This window comes from Aspergillus mulundensis (genome assembly GCF_003369625.1).
Source record: "Aspergillus mulundensis strain DSM 5745 chromosome Unknown scaffold_15, whole genome shotgun sequence".
Taxonomy (NCBI): Eukaryota; Fungi; Ascomycota; class Eurotiomycetes; order Eurotiales; family Aspergillaceae; genus Aspergillus; species Aspergillus mulundensis.
Window position 1 is genome coordinate 167,892 of NW_020797903.1, and position 19,849 is coordinate 187,740.

At 55.9% G+C, this 19,849-nt stretch overlaps 8 protein-coding genes across 8 annotated transcripts; 3 read left to right on the forward strand and 5 right to left on the reverse strand.

Moving 5' to 3' along the window:
- Positions 1 to 730: 730 nt before the first annotated feature.
- On the forward strand, positions 731 to 2,248 carry DSM5745_10375 (uncharacterized protein; the record flags this gene model as incomplete). Its single annotated transcript, XM_026752391.1, has 1 exon — positions 731 to 2,248. One exon carries the CDS (start codon positions 731 to 733, stop codon positions 2,246 to 2,248), a length of 1,518 nt encoding a protein of 505 aa, XP_026598834.1.
- A 990-nt stretch (positions 2,249 to 3,238) lies between these two features.
- On the reverse strand, positions 3,239 to 5,013 carry DSM5745_10376 (DUF3176 domain-containing protein; the record flags this gene model as incomplete). Its single annotated transcript, XM_026752392.1, has 2 exons — positions 3,239 to 4,151; positions 4,196 to 5,013. The coding sequence occupies 2 exons, from the start codon at positions 5,011 to 5,013 to the stop codon at positions 3,239 to 3,241; spliced, it is 1,731 nt and encodes a 576-aa protein (XP_026598835.1).
- Positions 5,014 to 7,177: 2,164 nt separating this feature from the next.
- On the forward strand, positions 7,178 to 8,267 carry DSM5745_10377 (protein kinase family protein; the record flags this gene model as incomplete). Its single annotated transcript, XM_026752393.1, has 2 exons — positions 7,178 to 7,351; positions 7,437 to 8,267. The coding sequence occupies 2 exons, from the start codon at positions 7,178 to 7,180 to the stop codon at positions 8,265 to 8,267; spliced, it is 1,005 nt and encodes a 334-aa protein (XP_026598836.1).
- An 877-nt stretch (positions 8,268 to 9,144) lies between these two features.
- On the reverse strand, positions 9,145 to 9,891 carry DSM5745_10378 (uncharacterized protein; the record flags this gene model as incomplete). The annotated part of the gene is made up of 1 exon (XM_026752394.1): positions 9,145 to 9,891. One exon carries the CDS (start codon positions 9,889 to 9,891, stop codon positions 9,145 to 9,147), a length of 747 nt encoding a protein of 248 aa, XP_026598837.1.
- Positions 9,892 to 10,367: 476 nt separating this feature from the next.
- Positions 10,368 to 11,093, reverse strand: DSM5745_10379 (uncharacterized protein; the record flags this gene model as incomplete). The annotated part of the gene is made up of 2 exons (XM_026752395.1): positions 10,368 to 10,593; positions 10,654 to 11,093. The coding sequence occupies 2 exons, from the start codon at positions 11,091 to 11,093 to the stop codon at positions 10,368 to 10,370; spliced, it is 666 nt and encodes a 221-aa protein (XP_026598838.1).
- Positions 11,094 to 13,210: 2,117 nt separating this feature from the next.
- Positions 13,211 to 14,099, forward strand: DSM5745_10380 (uncharacterized protein; the record flags this gene model as incomplete). Its single annotated transcript, XM_026752396.1, has 3 exons — positions 13,211 to 13,498; positions 13,553 to 13,812; positions 13,856 to 14,099. The coding sequence occupies 3 exons, from the start codon at positions 13,211 to 13,213 to the stop codon at positions 14,097 to 14,099; spliced, it is 792 nt and encodes a 263-aa protein (XP_026598839.1).
- A 790-nt stretch (positions 14,100 to 14,889) lies between these two features.
- On the reverse strand, positions 14,890 to 16,797 carry DSM5745_10381 (uncharacterized protein; the record flags this gene model as incomplete). Its single annotated transcript, XM_026752397.1, has 1 exon — positions 14,890 to 16,797. The coding sequence occupies one exon, from the start codon at positions 16,795 to 16,797 to the stop codon at positions 14,890 to 14,892; it is 1,908 nt and encodes a 635-aa protein (XP_026598840.1).
- Positions 16,798 to 17,012: 215 nt separating this feature from the next.
- Positions 17,013 to 19,607, reverse strand: DSM5745_10382 (uncharacterized protein; the record flags this gene model as incomplete). Its single annotated transcript, XM_026752398.1, has 6 exons — positions 17,013 to 17,506; positions 17,553 to 18,037; positions 18,083 to 18,499; positions 18,586 to 19,116; positions 19,182 to 19,382; positions 19,450 to 19,607. The coding sequence occupies 6 exons, from the start codon at positions 19,605 to 19,607 to the stop codon at positions 17,013 to 17,015; spliced, it is 2,286 nt and encodes a 761-aa protein (XP_026598841.1).
- Between the last annotated feature and the right edge of the window lie 242 nt (positions 19,608 to 19,849).

Below are 19,849 nucleotides of genomic sequence, written 5' to 3' on the forward strand. Positions count from 1 at the left end.
TCCATTGTCTTCCTAAGAAGAAAAGCCTTAAAGCTGGATAATGTTTTTTTCAGCTTGGTGGTGATCTTGTCACGTGAAGCGGTATGTATTTTCGATTGATAATATCCACGAAGCGCTTAACCTACTGCGACAATCAACATAGCAAACAATCCGGGAGCTGTACTCGCTTTATAGATTCATTTAACACTCCATAAAAAATGCATTGATCAGAGGATCTATCGTCTGCAGTGTCTCACCAAGATGGTAATCGGTAATCGACCGGTGTCGAAAGCAGCACAGCAGAGCGCATGATTACTAGTACATTTATGCAGGGCTCTGCATACCTGCGGTGTTAGCGTCCCGCACTCGAGAGCTTTTTCCCGCTGACAAGCTTGTCGACTCTCGGTCTCAACCGAAGTTCAGCCGAACAAACAAGGCCATTGGTCTGAGCTCGATCGATCCATGGGATCTATCTTTCTGACACGATGGCGCCGTGACGCTGACTGTTGAGCTGCTACCGTGTTGGCACGCGATGGCGGCGAACCGAATGCGATACGGACAACGGGCCGAGTGCCTCGCCCGTTCTGGGGGATCCGTCTATCTACACCCAGTGATCGGACCCTGGCCGGCTAATCAGGCTTTGCGGGAGGTCGTCAACTGACTCGACTCCGAGACATAGCTATGGCTATAACTCGCGTGCGTCCCGAGGCGTTTGCCGTCTGACCGGCACACCTTGCGAGATTCGGGCACCATGGGGTCGCTCGATGCTGGAACTTGCGATTACGCCTGGGCGGAGGTGAGCCCACGTCGTTGGGAGCGCGATATCGACGAGGTGGAGCAGTTTTACGCCTCGCTTGCGAAGACCTATGAAGGGACTGGACGCTGCTGCTTCGCGATAACAGGGTACATCTCGTTTTCGGTACAAGGGACGGACTTGGCGGTTGAGAATGCGCTGCGAAAGGCCTGGGTACGGTTGCGTTTTGAGAATCCTACAATCGCGTCCCGCGTTGAGTACGACGGCCAGCGGCAGAAGTGTAGGAAAGTCTATGAGGCGTTCTCGAGTCCGGAGGCCCAAAATACCTGGTTGCAAGACACGTTTCGCGTCGTTCGCACTAAGACGTCCGGTCTGCAGTGGTGCAACTCCGACCCAGCTGTTCCTGGTCTTCCAACAATCTTCTTGATAAAACGGGCTGCTCGGCAGAGGGGCACGATGAACGCCGACCTCGTTCTTCGCTGTCGGCATGATATCATGGATGGGGTCGGTGCTTTGATGCTCCTCGATAGCCTTTTTGCCCATGCAGCACAAGCGTTCCATCAAGGCGACGCCTACTCTATTCCAGTCTTCGAAGACGAGTGGTCGAGACTGAGCCCACCGTTACGTGTCGCCGCCGGTATTTCACCCATCTTGAGCAAACAACAAGAAGCTCGCCTTGCCAGGACCGTGTCCTGGAATGCCGCACTGAAGAAGGATGTCGAGATTGCGGGATTCCCTCATCGGAAGAATGCGATGAAGCCAGGAAAACACCAACGAGTTGCGATTACGCTGTCTACGGAGTCCACTCATCGAGTCGTAAAGGCCTGCCGAGCCCTTGGCCTGACCCTGAACCATGCTTATCACACTGCCATCGGCATCATCCTTCGTGACCTCCAGAAACGACAGGCGCGATCGAGAACAGTGCGCTATGTCAACTATAATTTTCTCGACGAGCGTCCACAGTGCCAAGAGCCGTACAACACCGCATCGCACGCAGCATCGGTGTACCACTCGGTTTCCGGCGAGTGTCTCGCAGTCGACTTGACTGTTCCAGCGGCCTCGATAGGAGCGCCAGAGCAGCTCCTCGATCACAGCATCCGCCGAAGGCAAGAATTCATGAGAGTCGCCAGCGCAGTCCGTCGCTTCGACCTACAGAACCGGAACGACAAGCAACGGATCCAAATGGTGCCCTCCTACTGGGCGATGATTACCCCTCCGTGGCCAACCGACAACGCGACCCCGGCGATTCCAGTCCCGTACAATAAACCATCGGTATCTCTTTCGGACCTCGGAGAGATCGACAATGTCGTATCATCGACGCACGGCGCTTTCAGCCTCGACAACCCTTGGGTGACCAGGGAGCATCTGGTAACCGGGCTGGCTTTGTTCCTTGGTACGTGGGATGGACAATTGACGTTGAGCGCGACATATAACGATGCATGGCATACTCGGAACGAGGCGTTGGCGTTCCTCGACCGGTGCAACGTCATCACTATACAGGCTCTGGGTGCTTGATTCGTCGAATCTACATGTGGAATTTTGAGGCCGGGGCGGAGGGGGCGATTTCGGATTTGGGATTTGTATAGATTGCTGCTGATAAGCTTCGCATAGCTATAGACTGCTTTGAACGTGATTTGCATATTGCCGGCTATGCTCCGGAAGCAATGATGGCCGGAATACTCTTCCTCTTCATCACGTACGTGCTACGAGTAGATACGGTAGATGGTGATATTCCCACTGAACAGCATCTGCGCGGTCACCGGCAATCGTCCCCCCAGGGTGGAACAGCCGGGAATGATGCAACCCGTCGAGTGCTCTGTGCACGGCTCGTCTGGGTGCTCCTGGTCAAAGGCAAAACAAACCAAGGAATTCCATGGTGGTTAGGTTGCAGCCATGTAGCGGGGCTCGAGGTGTCCAAAATCTTCACGCTACAGTTGATGAACATGCAGATGCCAATATGATGGTCATGTGTCAGTCCAGAGGTTTGTTTACCGCGTGACAGTAACAGGAGCAACAGTAGTACTTCCCCTGGTAAGCGAAGGACTTCTTGGCCGTTTCTAGGACGCAATCGGGACCCGACACGAGGATGGTGCATCCATCACATTCTCAGATCACTCCGTACGTTGACCCCCTTTGTTTGCCGCTGCTTTTCAACAAGAGGGATTGAAATGTTTAGTGGGCTTGGGGCCGGTGAGTTCAAGGATAGTGTTTCTCGAAGCCGCGTGACTTCGCCAGGGAGATGTTTGTGGCTGTTCGATTGACTCGTGAAGCCCTTGAGATGGTTCCTTTGCGATGTTTCTTGTCCTCTTTCCCGGTCATGTCATGTTTCTATTGCACTCCTGGACTGCGAATTCCTGCGGGAAGTCCTCGTATATCCTTTCCATATGCGATTGGCATCGGACCAACTACCTATATAGATTGGACCCCAAGCAGCATTTCCAATTAATTTGATCAAAAAGTTGATACAATACCGTGTCACCCGCGCTGACAACAAGGCACAGCCTCCTACTGCAACCGCACCTCCGCCTTCTCAGCAACCCTCTGCATGTCTTTAATATCCTTAATCCCACCCTGCAGCAACCCAAGCCGCCGCTCATACCGGCAAGCCAACACCGCAAGCGCCGAGGTCTTCCACAGCGGAACGCCCCGGCCCCCGCAATTCCGGATAACCGTCAAAACAGCGAAGAAAAGCGCCATGACCTCAACAGCAACCGGCCCAATAAGATAGGACCACTGGATGCGAACACGCGTCACAAGCTCGATTCTCTGCCCCTGCGCAACCAGCGCATTCGGCCCGTTCCGCACACGGTCCGTCATCAGTCGCGCCATGCGAGTGAACCGCTGCGCGATGTCGACCGTCCCGTCCATGAGCGGGGCGAGCCCGTGACTGCCCGTTGTGTTTTTCACTTGGCCGGATACGATTTCCGCGATGATGGGGTCGGAGGTGAGGAAGATTCGGAGCGCGGCTAGCTCCGCCCGCCCGATCGTAAGGGGCGGCAGATCTATACCGTTGACGGTGGTTTTGTTGGTGGTGAGCGTTGCTGCGGCGATGCCCGCGCCGCCATGACCGGAATTCCACGGGTCTTTCACGCCGAAGTCGACTTCGCTGGTGGTGTTGAAGTCGAAGCCTGTGCTGCCGCTGGCGCTGGCCTGTGTGTATTTGTAGGCCGTGAGAGAGAGCGAACATTCGGTGATGTTGATCAGCGTTGGAGTAAAATTCGAGTCGGGCGTTGACCTGTACACCGCGAACTTGGCGAGTCCAGGAAAGCTCTCTGCCATGGGCTCTAGCCCTGTCGGTAGATCTGAGGTCACATTTATCACATAGCTGGTGCCGTATGAGGTCATTCTGTATCGTGTGGATAGAACGACACCTCCCGGGGTTATGATGCTGCATGTTGCCGGATCGTAAGGGCCTGTTCTGTTGCTGTTGCAGCGTTGGGACTGTAGGCTGGCGTGCGTGACGTTGCTGCAGCTGGTCTTGAACCCGAGGGATATGTAGTCGTCGGTCCACTGGCAGACCCCTGGGCAGGAGAACCTTGCGGCACTGCTGATGCCGTAGAGACCCTGGAGAATGGCCGATTGCATTTCGGAATCCGGTGGGACATTTTCTGCATTGTCACGGACATGTTAGCGGCATGAAGGCGAAGTGACCGTGCGCAGGAGTACTTGCCTGGTACCGTAAATGGTTGTGATCCAAAGTCACGATGGAATGTCTGGGAATACCCAAAGGTGACGCTATGATCATCAATGGCCATTCTCGAGTCATAAAAGTCAATGACTTGCTGGGCCAGCGGCGCAAAGCTAAGCCGGAGGATAGTGATGACTGCTCCAATAGTAGCTAGGTTCCACTTGACCGTAGTGAGCAACAGGATAGACCCCCAAGGGCCGCGACTTGCTTCGTCGAATGTCTCCAGGTGTGAGAGCTTGTGGTATCCGCTCTGGAAATACAGCCACTTAAGCTGGCCAATGCACTGGCTGATACTATGCATGAGAGCTGCAGAGCAGAACGTTGTTAATATTGACACCGTTGCAGTAAGAGATATGGGCGCGGGCCAGTTTTTGAGTGGTTGATCTTCCATCTTATAGAAAATGCAGGAAATGCCAACCAGGAGGGCGACGCTCAGTATCAAGGTGGCGGTTTCATAGAGCCATTCAGAGCGGGAGTAATGCGAGTGTCGCGTGTATTTGGTGGATGCAGAGCCCGGCAGCTCAGAGTCGACATCGTCAACGTGGGCTGGCTCGTATCGGTGGGGATTCAGGGTGCGCTGATCGAGAGACATGATAGAAAGTGCTGTTTGGGAAGCGCTTCGGATGCGTTGGCACTGCGTACCATAAGAGGTGAATCAGGAGGATAAACTAGAAGCAGGTTAGCAAGCAGTTTCCAACAACCGGGAATGGTGGCTTTATGAGCTGATAGCAGGGTGAGAGGCATCTCTTCTCGGAGCCTTGTCGACCATAGCTCATCGGGATAAGTACAGGAGATGATGTAGTACATGTGTAATCTTGCAATCAAATCAGATGCGTCCTCCATATAACTGGAGAGCGGGGTGGATGGCTTGGGTCTGTTCTTAAAAAAGACGAGAGATGAGACGATCAGCCTCCTCTGGTCGATGCGAAGGATGGTAAGGTGAGATTGTCCATCCCAGCACCGCATCTACTGCGCACTTGTATGAACGGTTGTCTTGCCTGTTGTGGCACCTCTTCAGCGAGGCCAGCATCGCACACTAATAATATCCGTGGAGGCTAGAAAAGGCTGCCAGACCAAGATTAGACGCATTCACCTGGCAAGATGACCGGTCGATGATAATACCAACTGTTCTAGAGAAGATATTGCGTAGCTGAGTCTTGGGATGTCAACTGTATACATTACCCCGGAGATAATTGCATCGTGAGGCTGAAACAAAAAAGCGCTGGGCATCTTGTGCATCCAGATGTGGCGCTAGGCATGGTGTAACCTGCGAGGTTGTACAAAGGGTCATATTATTTGCTACGAAAAGAGCCCTTGTGCAGCTGCGCCATCATATCAGGGCGACATAACTAACCGCGAAGAGCTGGAGGCATTCATAGAGTGGAAAGCTCGATAGCTGGGCTCTTACGATGAGGCCTTGAAGCAGGTGAAAAGCCAGAAAGCGCTGGTGGAAGAAGGGACAGTGACAGCTGAAGAGTTCTTTGCCGCTCCCGATGGTCCATCAGCAGCTCATGCGTCCGATATTCGCTGGATCTTGCATGGTCCATTGTCCTTTTCCCTGTTATCCTCTTCCTGGCGTCTTTTCGATTTGGTGCTGGTGATGAGAAGACGGGGCTAGGAACATGGTTTAGCATTGATATCGGGCAGAAGACGAAATGGGGACGCGGAAAACAGACGTATAGTGCGAGTTTGTGGCCTTGATTCAGCAGATTTGCGTTCTGGACGCTGCGCAGGAGCCAGCAGAATAAAAAGGAAGTATCCATGGATCCTTTGTCCACCCTTCTGGGGTTGCGAGAGCAAGGAGCTCGCAATGGTGTCTCCGGCGGGCTCCACGGATACTGGGATAATGTATGTGGCCTACTGTATCAGAATCGGATGGGAGATATCTTTCTCATGACTTTGAACCGCGACAAAGGGGGCGGTGGATTGGCCGGCCTTGGAAATAGAAGTGGGACCCTTGCCTGCTCAGCAAAGAGGTTAGTTAGTCTTCCCATCCACACAGGCTGTAGACTAGCTCTTACCTAGCGCGTACAAGTCTCCGCCCTTCGCGTAACAGAATGTTGCGGAGATAGCGAAGCTTTCCGACAGCAGACAAGCTGTAGGTAAGCTAGCACCTTGGCATCGTCTGTATCCTCGGAATCCTTCGGCGTGGACTCTGAGGAAGCGGACGTCTCGAGATCGTTGAAGTGGCATCCTAGCGACCCAAAATGCCTCAGAGTCCACAGTGAGGATGATCTAGAAGGTCACGCTGGCTGTGAACAAAGTCGAGCAGGGGCTTTGGTGTACAAGCCTAATTCATCATCAGAATAGCAACATCTTCAGGAAGCCAGTGTTTTAGTGGCGAGACGATTGTAGGTAGGCGTCGATTTCTCACCGCCTAGGCCGTAGTATCCCACCGCTAGACAGCCGTGCCTGACCATCGCCCACTGGTCGACGAGGGGCAATGTTTACTCCTACATTCCATCTCCATCTCCATCCTGCACTACGGCTTATCATCCGCATTTCAGCACCGTCATTCCCAAGTCGGCCGTTGACAACCGGCTCATCTCCGAAAGGGGCACACGACTTGCAGGACTCAGCGTTGTGGCCGCCAGTTCCTGGGGTTGGCCTCGCTGTCCAAGCTTATTTCCCCGCGCACGCGAGCAGACGCAGCCACAATGTGGCTTGCGTGTGCTGAGCCACAGCGACCGATTCCCAGTTGTTTTCCTCCCTGCGCCGCCTAGCGCCCTCGTCTGATGGCACCCTCTACGCGCGCCATGTCTGTCGCTCTCCGCGTCTCTTCTTTTTTCTCATCCAGATCACTTCTGGCGTTTATTACTCCTGTCGCCTTTGTCATCAGTGTCCAATGGGCTTCCCACCTTCTCCTCGGCCGGCCGGTGGGTCAGCTAAAGGGAAAGAATTCCGAGCAAGCGACGAACCCCGGACGACAGGTTGGTTGATCCACCTTCAAAAGTGGACCGCAACTAATCCATTGTCCCCCGCTTTATCCAACTACTGACGCGGTCCTTTCTATAGGAAACTCCAGCTAAGAAATATCCGACCGAGCTTCTGTACGTACACATTCCCCCTGACGCCGAAGGCCCCGAGCCGGAGTACGGCACAATCATATACAGGACAAAGGGGAAGTTCATCGACCAAGGGGGCACCGCAATCATCGAACGACTACCCTCCGGGGAAGTAGTGAAAACACCAATACCGAACCCATATGTTCCGTTCGAGGAGGAAGACGCCAGGCGAAACATGCGGTTGGAGGCCGAGATCTACCACAAACTCGGCAGCAACCCTTACATCCCGAAGGTCTTTGCGTGGGATGAGGATTCATGTTGCTTGACGATGGAGTTCATGGAGCACGGCAACCTCCGCGAGTACGTGAGGAGTCACCGAGATGCCATCCCGTCGCATGTCCGATTCAAGTGGTCACGACAAGCTGCGGGGGGTCTGAGACTCTTGCACGAGAACAACGTGATCCACTGCGATGTTTCCCCAAGGAATTTCCTGCTCGACCATGAGCTGGACCTGAAGATATGCGATTTCGGTGGCTCTTCGTTGAACGGCTCCCGCCCGAGTGCTTTTGTGTCTACACGCTACTGCCCGCCCAACTACAGCTGGGACGACTCCCCGCGATGGAGCGATGATGTCTTCTCCTTGGGGTCACTTATCTACTTTATTATGACGGACGAATATCCCTATGAAGAGGTGCAGAGCGACGAGGTTCAAGCGCGGTACAATTCTCTACAGTTTCCCGATGTTTCCGGCACCGCATGTGGATCGATTATCCAGGACTGTTGGCACCAACGGATCGATGCAGCTCAAGTCTGTGAAGCTCTCAAACGCCAATTTCCCTAATTCACTACATAAATGCAGACCTATCACTACTGTCAATCTAGCAGTGGATGTCTCAGCAAACAATCTGTCTTCCTGCCATGGTATTTATCTTTGAATGCCACTTTTGGAGTATCCTTCATCACGGTGTCTGTGGCATTGGCTGCGGCTGACAGTCTGGCCTAAATGGACTTTCTTGGGGTTGCCGCATCTTCCTCCTGTAGCTATGAAGTGTTTGCGACTGTCTGTAACTAGCGCGCAATCAGTTATCACCATGTTAGATAGTCTAATCATGACAGTATAGGACCCTCCCTTTAGTATAGCCCAGCATGAGTGCAGTGGGTGAATGCTTAAGCAGAGTATATGGGTTTCTTAGTCCCCAATAATGTCAAGTGCTTTAATAATTATGAATGCTGGGGCCTTTTCTGGATCCTAGTTAGAATAGGCAGTTTCTCTCCGGCCTCCATTCAATTTTGAAGAGCCTCCAGTGCCAAATCTGCGCCTGAAATAGGGCATCTCGCACTGCTTTTGTTTATGGCAATGGTCTTGGATGTTTTGCTTGAGTGGGTCAATGGTTGATTATAATATTAATTGCTCCTAATATACTGTGAATGTATCTGTGTTCTTTCCAAGCCTACCATACCCTAATACAAGGAAAATCTACAGATTACTCCAGACTTGCCGGCGCGGTTAAGTATAAATAGGGTCTCTACGGGGTTGCACATTAATGCATTTATTGATATCCAATCTGGTACACTCCTATGGGACGAAACTACAGAGACGCAATTGAACAGGTCCAAACAAGACACGCAGCATCAGGAAAGATCACACCAGAACAAACAGCACACCAAAGCAAAGTAAAGCAAACCAAAGCATACAAAGTATACCAAAGCAAAGCCACTCAGCAACGCTTAGCATTGAAGTTCTTCCTCGGGACAGGCACAACGTCGTAGCCAAGGTTGGCAGGAAGGACCTCCCCGGTGGCGCTGGGTTCCGTCCAGATGTCTTTCAAGTCAGCCTTGTCCTCTTTCTGGCTCCTGGTGGGCCTGTCGATGAACTTGCCCCGGTCGTCGATGTACAGAGGCGCACCATGCTTGTACGCAATCAAGATGAAGGCCCAGTCGAATGCCACGAGATGTCTGGCAAACCACTCCAGACGGAAGAGCTCGGCGGTCTCGGGGGATGCAGGGAGGTCGAAGGTCCACCTGGGACATTCCTTCTTGGCCGATCCAGGGATTGAGATGTCGGGCAACTCGTTGGTAAGGCCGCGGAGCATGGCGGCGTCCACGGTGAGGGTATCTGGGAAGTCGACGAGGACGGTGATCAAACGGGCTGGCTCATCGTCATCATCCGATTCCAGGTCGCAGTACGGGTCGGCTGGAGGTGGCGCGGCGGATTTGTAGAAGTATCGGATCTCGCCGTAGCTGCGGAGGAGCTTGTGGATCTCGTTGTCCTCGATCGTGACCTTGCCCTCGACGGATTTCGGCTCCAGAAAGCTCTCGTAGGATATCACTGCGGGTGTGGTGTCCTTTGGTCGGGCGACAAGCTTGTTGGGCAGTTTCTTGATGTCCTCCTGCAGCTCTTGCGCCCTGACGGCTGCGTATTTCTCCCAGAACTGGGGGCAGCAGGGGTCGGTGCTTGTCGACATTTTGAGCAAGTGATGGAGCGGTCTGATACGGTGCAATTTTGTACGAGGCAGGTAGAAAGGATGAGTCTAATTGACGAGGATCCGAAGATGCAACTGTGGTATATATAGACAAACTGTGGGATGGAGAAGTGATTGGAATCCGATGAATGAGGCTGCCTTGCTGCTGTGGGCGTTTTGGTCACCAAGTCATGAGGGGAGGTTTCCGTTATCACGGTCACTGTCCAAGGACGATGTCCATGGATCACCTTCTTGGTATCCATATTGACATTGGAAAAGCCTTTCAAGTGAGTCCATCACCTGCAGTTGAAGCGTCCTACTGGTTGAGTGGAGATGGGCCCATTCGTACTCCGAAACAAAGAAAATGGGCTGGAGAAGGGCAAGCTAGAACCCAGATGGCTTGTTATTCACTAAACATCAGACTCAAGAACAAAGAATGCGCCACAGAGATGAGGAACCTTGGTGCATGTGTCCTGGGCCTAGGCCTTGCCCGCTGAGTCCGCATTGCGTCCATTCGACGCCGTGCGATCAAGTTCTTCCTGGGATCGAGGCCTGCTGGTGGATGGACTCGAGGTCGGCACGGTTTCTTGTTTCGTCCTGCAGTATCGTTTAGCACACGCCATGGTCGAATGAGCGACCTTTGTCAGGTTGTCGACCTTGGCCTCGGTCCTCGCCGTAGCGAGAGCGCTGTGCAGTGAAAGAGCCCTGGTACAGTGAGTAACGATGTTATGACAGGCAGAGTGGGCAAGGGCGCTGCCAACTCACATGTGCATCAACCTCACGGCCGACTCAATGTTCGGACAGAGGTCTTTCAGAATGCCGACTGCAGTGCGCAGGCTGTGCTTCATCTCCGAGAAGGAGCAAACCTTCGAGATGCTTGACATCGACTCCCACTCATGAGGGTCCGCGTTTAGCTGGTCCAAATGGCCTTTCACGCGTTGCGCGTCTTGCTGGCAGCCCTCCAGCTCGTGGACAACGTGCTTCTCCGACCCCCCCAAGCATACATTGCCTCGCTCTGCCTCCTTCTTTATCTGTACTAGTAGATCCACCCGCCCGCCCAGCTGCTGCAGTTGGCATTCAAGCCTTCTGATGTTTGTGGCCATGTTCTTCGTTTCTTTGCAATTGCGGACCACGGACCGGCCTACTTTTACCACCACCTCCACGATTGCTATCACACCCGCAACCGCGCCTATGACCTCGGCCATGACGAGGTAATGTCCGCTCTAGGAGGGGATGGGATCACGGGAGAGGTGATAGAGGCCAGCCAGATTGTCTCGCGGGCGTTCGATCGTCGGTAGGGGATGAAGCGAGAGGTGGTGAAGAGCCGACAAACAGTCCTTTCCCCCGGGTCTTCGATCGTATGTCGGAACGCGCACGGAGGGACTTTCGGGAGCTGATGCGATGACCCGAACAGGCTTTCTACCGTGGCCGTTGATCGTTGGGAGGGAGGACGACGAGGACAACGCTTTGGACCGTGTGGGAGGAGATAAAGAACGTTTTCGGGCTATCGATCAGCTGTGAGGTTCGGTCGGTAATGCGAAATGCTATATGATGCTGCTCTGAATATCTGTTGAGCTGAAATCAGGAAGATGGGGAGGAAAGAAAGACAACAAGGAGGAATAGAGGCTTGAGTTCCTGGGAGCACCTGTGCCTTTCGCGCCAGCAGGGCGATGAGAGACACTAGGTGCTCCTGGACAAAGGACTTCAGAAAGTCTTGAATCCTGTGCTAAAATGGGCCTGCAAATGTTGCAGTATGAGACAGCGGTTTCTGATTGGGTATGACGCCGATGCCTGCCAAAGTAGGGTCTCCATGGAAGAAAGTCTGAGAGGGCCATGGGCTCATCGGAAAGCAGGGCTGCCATGGTGTTCCATTTGCGAGATGCAGATATCTTTGGAGCCTCAGGGGGTCTGTCTGGGAGGCGCTGGTTCTTCAATCAGCAAAAGCCTCTCGGGCAAGAAGAAGGTGGTCTCTCCGGCTCCGAAACATGTTGCACAGCTGGCCCCTGGAGGATGTGATGGCCATCGTTCAATCCTTAGTGACAGAAAGTCATTGATGGAGTGCTGCAGGGTACGACGTGTCCGGTCCACGGGTTGAGTATCCCCCATGCCGCGCCCATGCCCTACCTGGCCAACATTTCGAAGACCCCATCATGCTGATCCTGCGCAGCGCTCTAGCACCGCCAAACGCATCGAATAAGCCATTTCGGGCACTCCCCTTCCTACCGCGAGTACCTCCAGCCGATCCCAAAGCGGTACCACGAACGAAGCCCCGTCGGCGCGTCCCGTCCTCATCGGGCGACGCAGCATCGAATTGCCGATTCGCGACGCCTCCACTACGCTTCCTACCCACCATGACCATACCCATCATTGCTCTACCGTCGAGACCCATCTTCCGTTCCCACGTTTGCCTCCGTCGTTGATGCGAACCCCTGTCCTTGTCCCTGCCCAGGGTGGCTACAACACCGAACGTGGGCTACGTCCACGCCCTGAAGAACAAATGAGAGGCGACGATCATGGAAAGCGATTCGAGCGGTCAAGACAATACTACCTTCAGACGATAAGGATCAGTCATTCACCAGTCGGCCGCCGGCTATGGTATATCAGGCAGATTTGTCCGGCAAGCCCTTCATCGCCTACGGTCGCCCTGGTATCTGGGAACCACAACGGGACTAGAATTCCTTTAAATGAGACCCTGCCGCGGAGAGAAAGTCTCTGAAAGAGTACCAATGAAGATGGGTGTACAACTGTGGTCTGGATGCTGCGATGCGCATCATGGGGTCAACAGGATGGATGGGAGAAGTCATCAGGCTTCGCTTCGTAAGCGTGGAATTTTACAAGTCTATCTCAGCAAACACTGCAGGGGAAGGGAAAATGCAGGCAAAGAGTCCAGCAACATGGCCATCCTGCGCGCAGAGCGCCCTGCACTGTTCGTGCTTCCAACACCTTTCCTGGAGTCCAAGCAGGGTTCAAAGTCCGTGTAGGCCCATCTCCGCCTTCCCACACCGTACGCGGACTCTCTGAGTTTGTTATTGCCAGTTCCAGTACCCCTCACACAGAGCTGGTCCAGGTGTAGCTGTGCTGTCGCGGAGCGCCGGAAGGGAGTGGGAGATCTCCTCGCGCAAATGGAACCGAACAAATGCAACGACGCTGCACCGGCCGGGGGTCAAATGGATTGGCAGGTATACAGAGGTTGAGGCACCATCGCTCGGGAATTCGCGTCCATGTTTTCGGATCGATCGACCTAGGCAGGGGACCAAGGCAAGGTCAGCTTCTGGATCTCCCGGCGACGGAGTACTCAGGCTTTCTGATATCCACCCCTTCGATGGCCATTGTCGACGTGTCCACTGTCTGCATTCGGGAGAGGATCCTGGGTCGGATCTCAGACAGCTGGCCTTGCTCATGGGATCAAGGTGCCAAGTTGGACAGTGCCATTTGCGGACGAACCCCTGATCCAGAACGCGTTAATTCCCCTTCTGCTGCCATGTTGCCATACCCTACTCACACCTGCACCGTTGGCATTGTGCAAGGCACGCGAGGGCATGGAAAGAGCCTGGGTGGACCTCACCGGGTGCTGCTCAAGTCTGAGTATCGCCATCCAGCGACTGTTAGGGTAGGGGCTCTTACCCTGACGCACACGGTTCGTTGCCAACTGATCTCGTTATAGCGCGGTACTTCGACACTCCTCGAGGGCACTGCCCAAGCCAAACAATCCATTCGTGCGCCGGGGGCTGTATCGGATTCTCGACAAGGCCATTACCTCGCTGCCAGTATTGGCCGGCGCCTCGCCATCTGCAGGTGGCTGCGGTCCCATCCTGCCCCCAGCCGAAGTGCCCTGCGGTCAAGCGCTGCCTTGGTTACCCCAGACGGCGCTCAGCTGCTTGCCCGACTCGTGACGGCCGACTCGCGCGACGGATGCCGCTGCCCGTGCTCACGCAACGGCTGTACGCCGCTTAGCATCCTGCTCCAGGCATTCCCACCTGTCCGAGTACCGCCCAGAGGAGAGAGGCGAGGCAACCACATGGATCAGAAGCTTTGTCAAGCGGTATGTCCCTGACATTGCGTCCAACGAGCTCGTGGTGTGGGACACCCTGCGATCCGTCACCTTCGACACCATGGGCCTGGTGCATGTCTGCCGATTCTGCTCCACGGCGGGAAAACGCCCGCAGTCGGAGCAGTCTACCGTCACCGTTCTGGAGAGACGATCCTTCTGAGTTCGCGAGCTGAAGGGCGTCGACGTCTACGGGAGACCGCCTTGTGGTTGGATCTTAAAAACCCCTATTGCCTGGACGCCGAGATGGCCAGGCTTAAGGCCGAGCCACCGCATGGAGCTGAGAATGCCATCATCAAGCTTAGTGCTGATGCCCGGATCTCTTGGATTGAGAGATACAATCAGACTTTGTCATCCAAGTGTCGCAGCCTGACTCGTGGTGCCCCGTGTCAAGTCCATTGCACGTCGTACCGTTGGACTCTCATCCGCCAGGGGCAAATATGTATTTTACCACGGTCGCTTAGTCTAGGTACGGTACGCTCTCTAAGATTTTGTCTAGGGGCTTGCACTAACTATTCCAGTCACCCTATGTTACCTATTCTCTCTTCCTAAATACAGTCCGCCACTACCTGCATCCCAAGTGGAACAGACCGTGGACAACCGCGGTATATCCAGCCCTAACCCCTGCTTACTCCCAGTCCCATATCCAACTGACCTGCACCTTGTTAGTTGAAAGCACAATCCTAATCTGCTGCATTATCCCAATAGTTATCTTAAACCCAAGCTAGATAGGCCTCATCAAATTCAACGCAGTACGCCGACCGTCGCTCTTTCATGATCAGGCTTTCAACCTCCTTGATTTGGCCTCATGATGTGGAGATGGAGAGTGGACTCGTTTGTTCCTTGTTCTGCTGGAGAATGCCGTTCTATGTATGGTTATAACGACGCAGTCGAAAGGCCGAAGGTAATACCACTAACCCCTACCCATGGTATTGACTTAGTATTATGCGGCTCTATAACCGGCTGTCCCTCTCTCTACATGTCCCATGGCCGTAGCCATCCGCGCTCGCTTGCACCTTCGCACCCCCGTTCCCACTGCCACTGCCGTTGTCATCCCCCTTACCCTTCCCACCGCACCCCAAGCTCTCATTTCTATCCGCATCCAACGCACAGAAACAACTCGCGCGGATCCTGATATCCGCCCTCCCCAACGCCTCACTAAGCTCCCTCTGAACCCGCACGCCCTCCTCACCCCCCGCCCTCCCAAGTCTCCGCAGACACTCGTGGTACCCACTGAGCGCCCATACATTCCGCGGGTGCCGCCGCGGCCGGATCAATCTCTCATCTACTCCCAGGTCAGCGCGGTACTCTGCCGCTGCTTCCTGGATATAGCCTTGCTCTAGTAAAAGCGCCGCGTATGCATGGCGAGCAGGCTGCATCCAGGCCCAGGGCTCGCTGTAGGGGAGGTTATCGTCGAGCTGCACTGAGCGCCGGAGGCGGTGCCAGGCGCAGTCGTATTCTGTCTGCCGGTAGGCGATTTCGCCGGATAGCATGGCCGAGGCGACGGCTAGGGTGTCGAGGGCTTTGCAGTTGTAAGCGCGGCGGGATGGCGGGACGCGGGATTTGCGTTCCTCGAAGAGCGCCTGTTCTGCATTTGCGGCTGGGATGTCACCCCTTGCGGCGTGGGCTAGAGCACGCCCGTACGCCGTTGTTGCGGTCGTTACGCAGAGCAGATCCTGGTCTTTTGCCGGCGGCAAGGGCAGCGCAAGGAGCTCGTTCCACATTCCAAACCGGATCAACACGTGCACGCGCGTGCCCAGGAAGTTCTCGAGCCAGTCTGCCATCGGTGGCGACGTCATGCTTAGTAGACGACTCCAATCGGGCACGCTCTTCTCCATCCGGGCCACGGCATCAAGCGCCGTCTTCTTCTGGCCTGCGAACATCGCCGCGTAGATCAGGCTGTGGTAGTTATGCAATCTGTAAAACGTATACAGGTTATACGCACCGCTCTCGCACCCCGCCAGGTACCGCTCGTCCGCGATCGTCGCGTTGTAGTTCCCCTCGATGCTGCGCTGCCAGTCGCCGACAAGAATGTCCAGGTGCGTCGGCATGTGGTGGATGTGTCCGGCGTCCGGCACAAGGCCGCGCAGTTGATTCGCGACGTCCAGGGCGCGTTTCGAATCAGGCGTCGGACTCATCTCGACGTAGTGGATGTATAGATGCAATAACCCCGGGTGTTTATCGGCGCCGGGCATACCCAGCGCGTCGTCGAGGACACTCCCCACAAGCGCAGTTGGTGCATTCTTCGCTGCGGCGCCTGTCTCCAGGTCCCAGAGTGCCCAGGGCGTGATGTTCATGAGCGCGTCGGCGTACAGCACCGCGATCTCGAGCGCGACGGCCTCATCTCCCCCGTGTCCAAACACCTCATACACCCTCCCCATAGCCCGCGCATACCGCGCATTCACCACCCCCGGGTCCTTCGGCGGCCGCCCACCCTCAAACCGCCTCTGCATGGCCCCGATGACAGCCCTCTCCCACGGCTTAACCTTGACCGTTACGGTTACACCACCCTCGTGGTCGTACGAAGTCTCAGCCGCAGCTCCAGCCGCAGCCTTCGCCCGTCGCGCGGCCTCGTATCCAATTTTAGCTGACGCCGCCCGGTCGCGCGCGTCGAATCGCTCCCAGGGCTTGTTGTAGTTTGGGCCGACGGCGTACGCGAGGCCCCAGTGCGCCATTGCGCAGGTGGGATCGTGGAGGATCGCTTGGGTGAAGCATGAGGCTGCTTCCGCGTGATTGAAGGCGTAGAGCCAGGTTAGGCCGCGCGTGAACCAGGTTTGGGTTGAGGGGTTGGATGTGCTTATGGCGAGGGTGAAGGGGCCGAGGTTGTAGTAGGGGTGTGAGGCTGCGACTTTTGTTGGCATTTTGGGATTGATTGTCTGTTTGGGTGATGTAGACAGTAGGAGGGGAGATCGAGGGGCGGGGAATCGGGATTGCCAGGCACATGGATCCGGATCGATCGATCGGTGGATGTCATCGTGATGCGGTGGCGAATCCGAGGGATGCCCTTAGTCATAGCCATCTTCATTACTAACTACCTAACCCTGCATTAAACACTATACTACTCCTATTGCTGTAATCATGAGTTATTATTCGAAGTCAACGTAGCCGTCGGATCCAGAGTGCCACTCGGGCTCTCCCCCTCCAGCTCCGTCACCGTGTGTCCCTCCAGCTCCGCGTGCCCCTCCGTGTGCCCCTCCGTATCGGGAATATCCTCGAGCCCCAACCCCCTGTACCCCAGTGCACTGTCCAGTCTCGTCCCCGCCGAGCTAATGCTCGCCTCCGACACCCCAGACACATACTGCGGTCGCACCGCCCGGCCCTCCTCAATAACCGGGCTGTACGACTGCACGCTCGACAGGCTCGAGACATTGCGCGTATGCGTCGGCCGCACCGGCGTGTCGCCTTCCTTCTCCTGCGGACCCTGGCCCGGGACTTCAGGCGAGACCGGCGAGTTGTAGCCTAGTGGTGTGCTCATTGCCGGCGAGCTCATTGCCGGCGACGACGCAGAGATACTGCCAGTGGCCTCGTTGAACGACGTCGGCAGCTCAACGGCGTGCGCTGCGCTGTGGCCTGTTTCCATTAGCCCCCATTCAGTAAGACACTCTAAGCAGCATACCATGCATCTCGTAGACCTGATCCCCGCCCGCCTCGGCCGTCGTCCGGCTCACCGCCGCAGTCCCCTCGCTCCCCGCAACCGTACTCTCATTCGCAGTCGTCAGCCCGCCCGAGACCGTGCTCATGTCGGGATCCTTTGGTCCCGGCGGCGCAAACGCCCCACCGGCATTCACCCAGTTCATGACGCGCGAGCCGCGGCTTGTTTCGCTCGCGCGTCGCGACCCCTTGCGCTTGCGGCGGCGCAGGAACCAGAATGCGAAGAGGGCCGCGAGCAGGGCGAGGCCGAGCACGACGCCGATGATGGCGCCCGCCCAGCCCGGGAAGTCGGAGCCGCCGCCGGACGGGACGGTGGTTGTGCTGGTGTTGCCGGTCTTTTCGTACGGGTAGTATGTTGCGATTGGTTTGGTGTACCGGGCTTTGAAGACGTCTGCTAGGGAGGTTGTTGTCCAGGCGTCGGGCGATGTTTTTGTTGCACTCCCGCTTGCGCTGGGATTGTTAGTCTTGCTTGTTTAATGCAGTTCCAGGACTTACTCTCCGCCAATTCTCCCAATAACCAGTTCGGGCACTGCGTACTGGTCCCAGTCTTCTGGGTCGTATTTATCCTGGAAGCGGCCGGTGTTGAGGTTGAAGACGCGGATCATGTCGATGCACGGGCTCGAGCCTCCGACTTGGACGCCACCGAGAACCAGCATCTTGTCCGGGTACGGCCTGACGCATTTGTGCTCTTTGCGCCCGTTGGCGGTGCCGTTTCCGCTGTAGAGCTTGACCCATTCAAAGGCGGGCACCGAGAGGACAAAGACGTCGTCGGACGACTGGTTCAGCGGACTGAGCCCGTCGTACCCGCCGTAGATGTAGATGTTGTGGGAGGAGCCATCGTTGGCGCTCGCATAGACGGAGCAGAAGGCCGTCAGTTGCGGGGGAATGTCGCCGGTTGTGTTCTGGTGGAACCTGTGCTGAGTCAGCTGGGGCCTCGGCTGAGTCAGCTGGGGACCTTGGGGCCTCCAGTCGGGCAGTCGGGGATTCTCAGTTCTCACCATCGATCGCCCGCAACATCGTACACCGACACCGTCCGCATGAACGCCGGGCTCTCGCGCTCGCTCTCCGCCACCTGCTGATCCGTCAATCCAGCCGAGTAGATGTTCTCCGGCTCGGTGACGCCGCCAATCAATACGACAACACCCGACGCCGCGACCGGAAGCCACACGGCCTCGCCATTAGCGCGTCCAGGCACTTCGTTAGGGAGCGAGACGTTGGCAAACACACCGTTCTCCATGTCCGACATGTCGATTGTGATCATGCGCTGCGATACATTCGTGGCCGTCTCGTTGTCCCAGATCGGCCCCCAGCCCGGCGCGCGCATCCCACTCACATAGAATCCCATGTTCTCGCTCGGTGCAGAGACGCCAGCGCCCGCGGTGATGTACCGAGTGACGCCGTCGTCCAGATTGCTGCTCACGAATCGGGGCTCCCACTCGCTGCGCTGGGCGCCGTACTGGTACCGCTCGTATGCGAGCACCGTATTCGCGGGCGGGCTGTCGGTGGCGTCCGTGTTTTCCAGCAGGCCTCTGCAGTCTGGTTAGAACAGCCGAGAAACGAGAGTCAGTGTCTTGCTTGCCCGTAGAGGTAGAACATGCCGTCGTTGGCGAACATCACCCCGTCGTGGTAGGTCGGCGCAAGGTTGCCCGCGATGCCGCCGCCTTTTTCAAAGGTGCTGAACAGCGCGGTGAGGTTGTCGGACGAGGTGTTGAACGAGGAGGATAGAGGCAGTCTGTAGACGAGGCCCTTTGCGTTGTCGTCGCTGTTGACCTGTACCTGGCCGTTGGAAAAGCCTCTGCGCGGGTTAGCGGTCTAACTCCCTGCCATTGTCTGTCGCAACTTGCCTTTGGTAGACCAGGTACCCTCCGTCCAGGTAGACGGTGTCGCGAATAACAGCCGCTCGCAGCTGGCCCCATGTGCAAATCGAGCTGTTGATCTGATTCAAGACGTCGCCCTGCGCCTGCGACCGCCCAACCGTCGCAGCGAAGGCCAGCGCAGCCAGTCCAAGATCTCGCAGCATGGTCGGTTATTGAATGACTGGGAGAATCTTCATCGCCCGCATATATCGACAGAGTCTCTGGTCGCCTCTTTGCGATTGCAGCGGTCGCTGGGTTCTTTGTCGGGCTCCGGCTGAGACTGTGCGACGAGCCCGACTGAGGAGAACAAAGAAGCGACTCGGAGCTTATTCTCTCCGTCGACACCAACTTGGGAGGCGCAGTGATTCATGGAACGGGCAGGCTGTCTTTGTCCGGTAAACACATG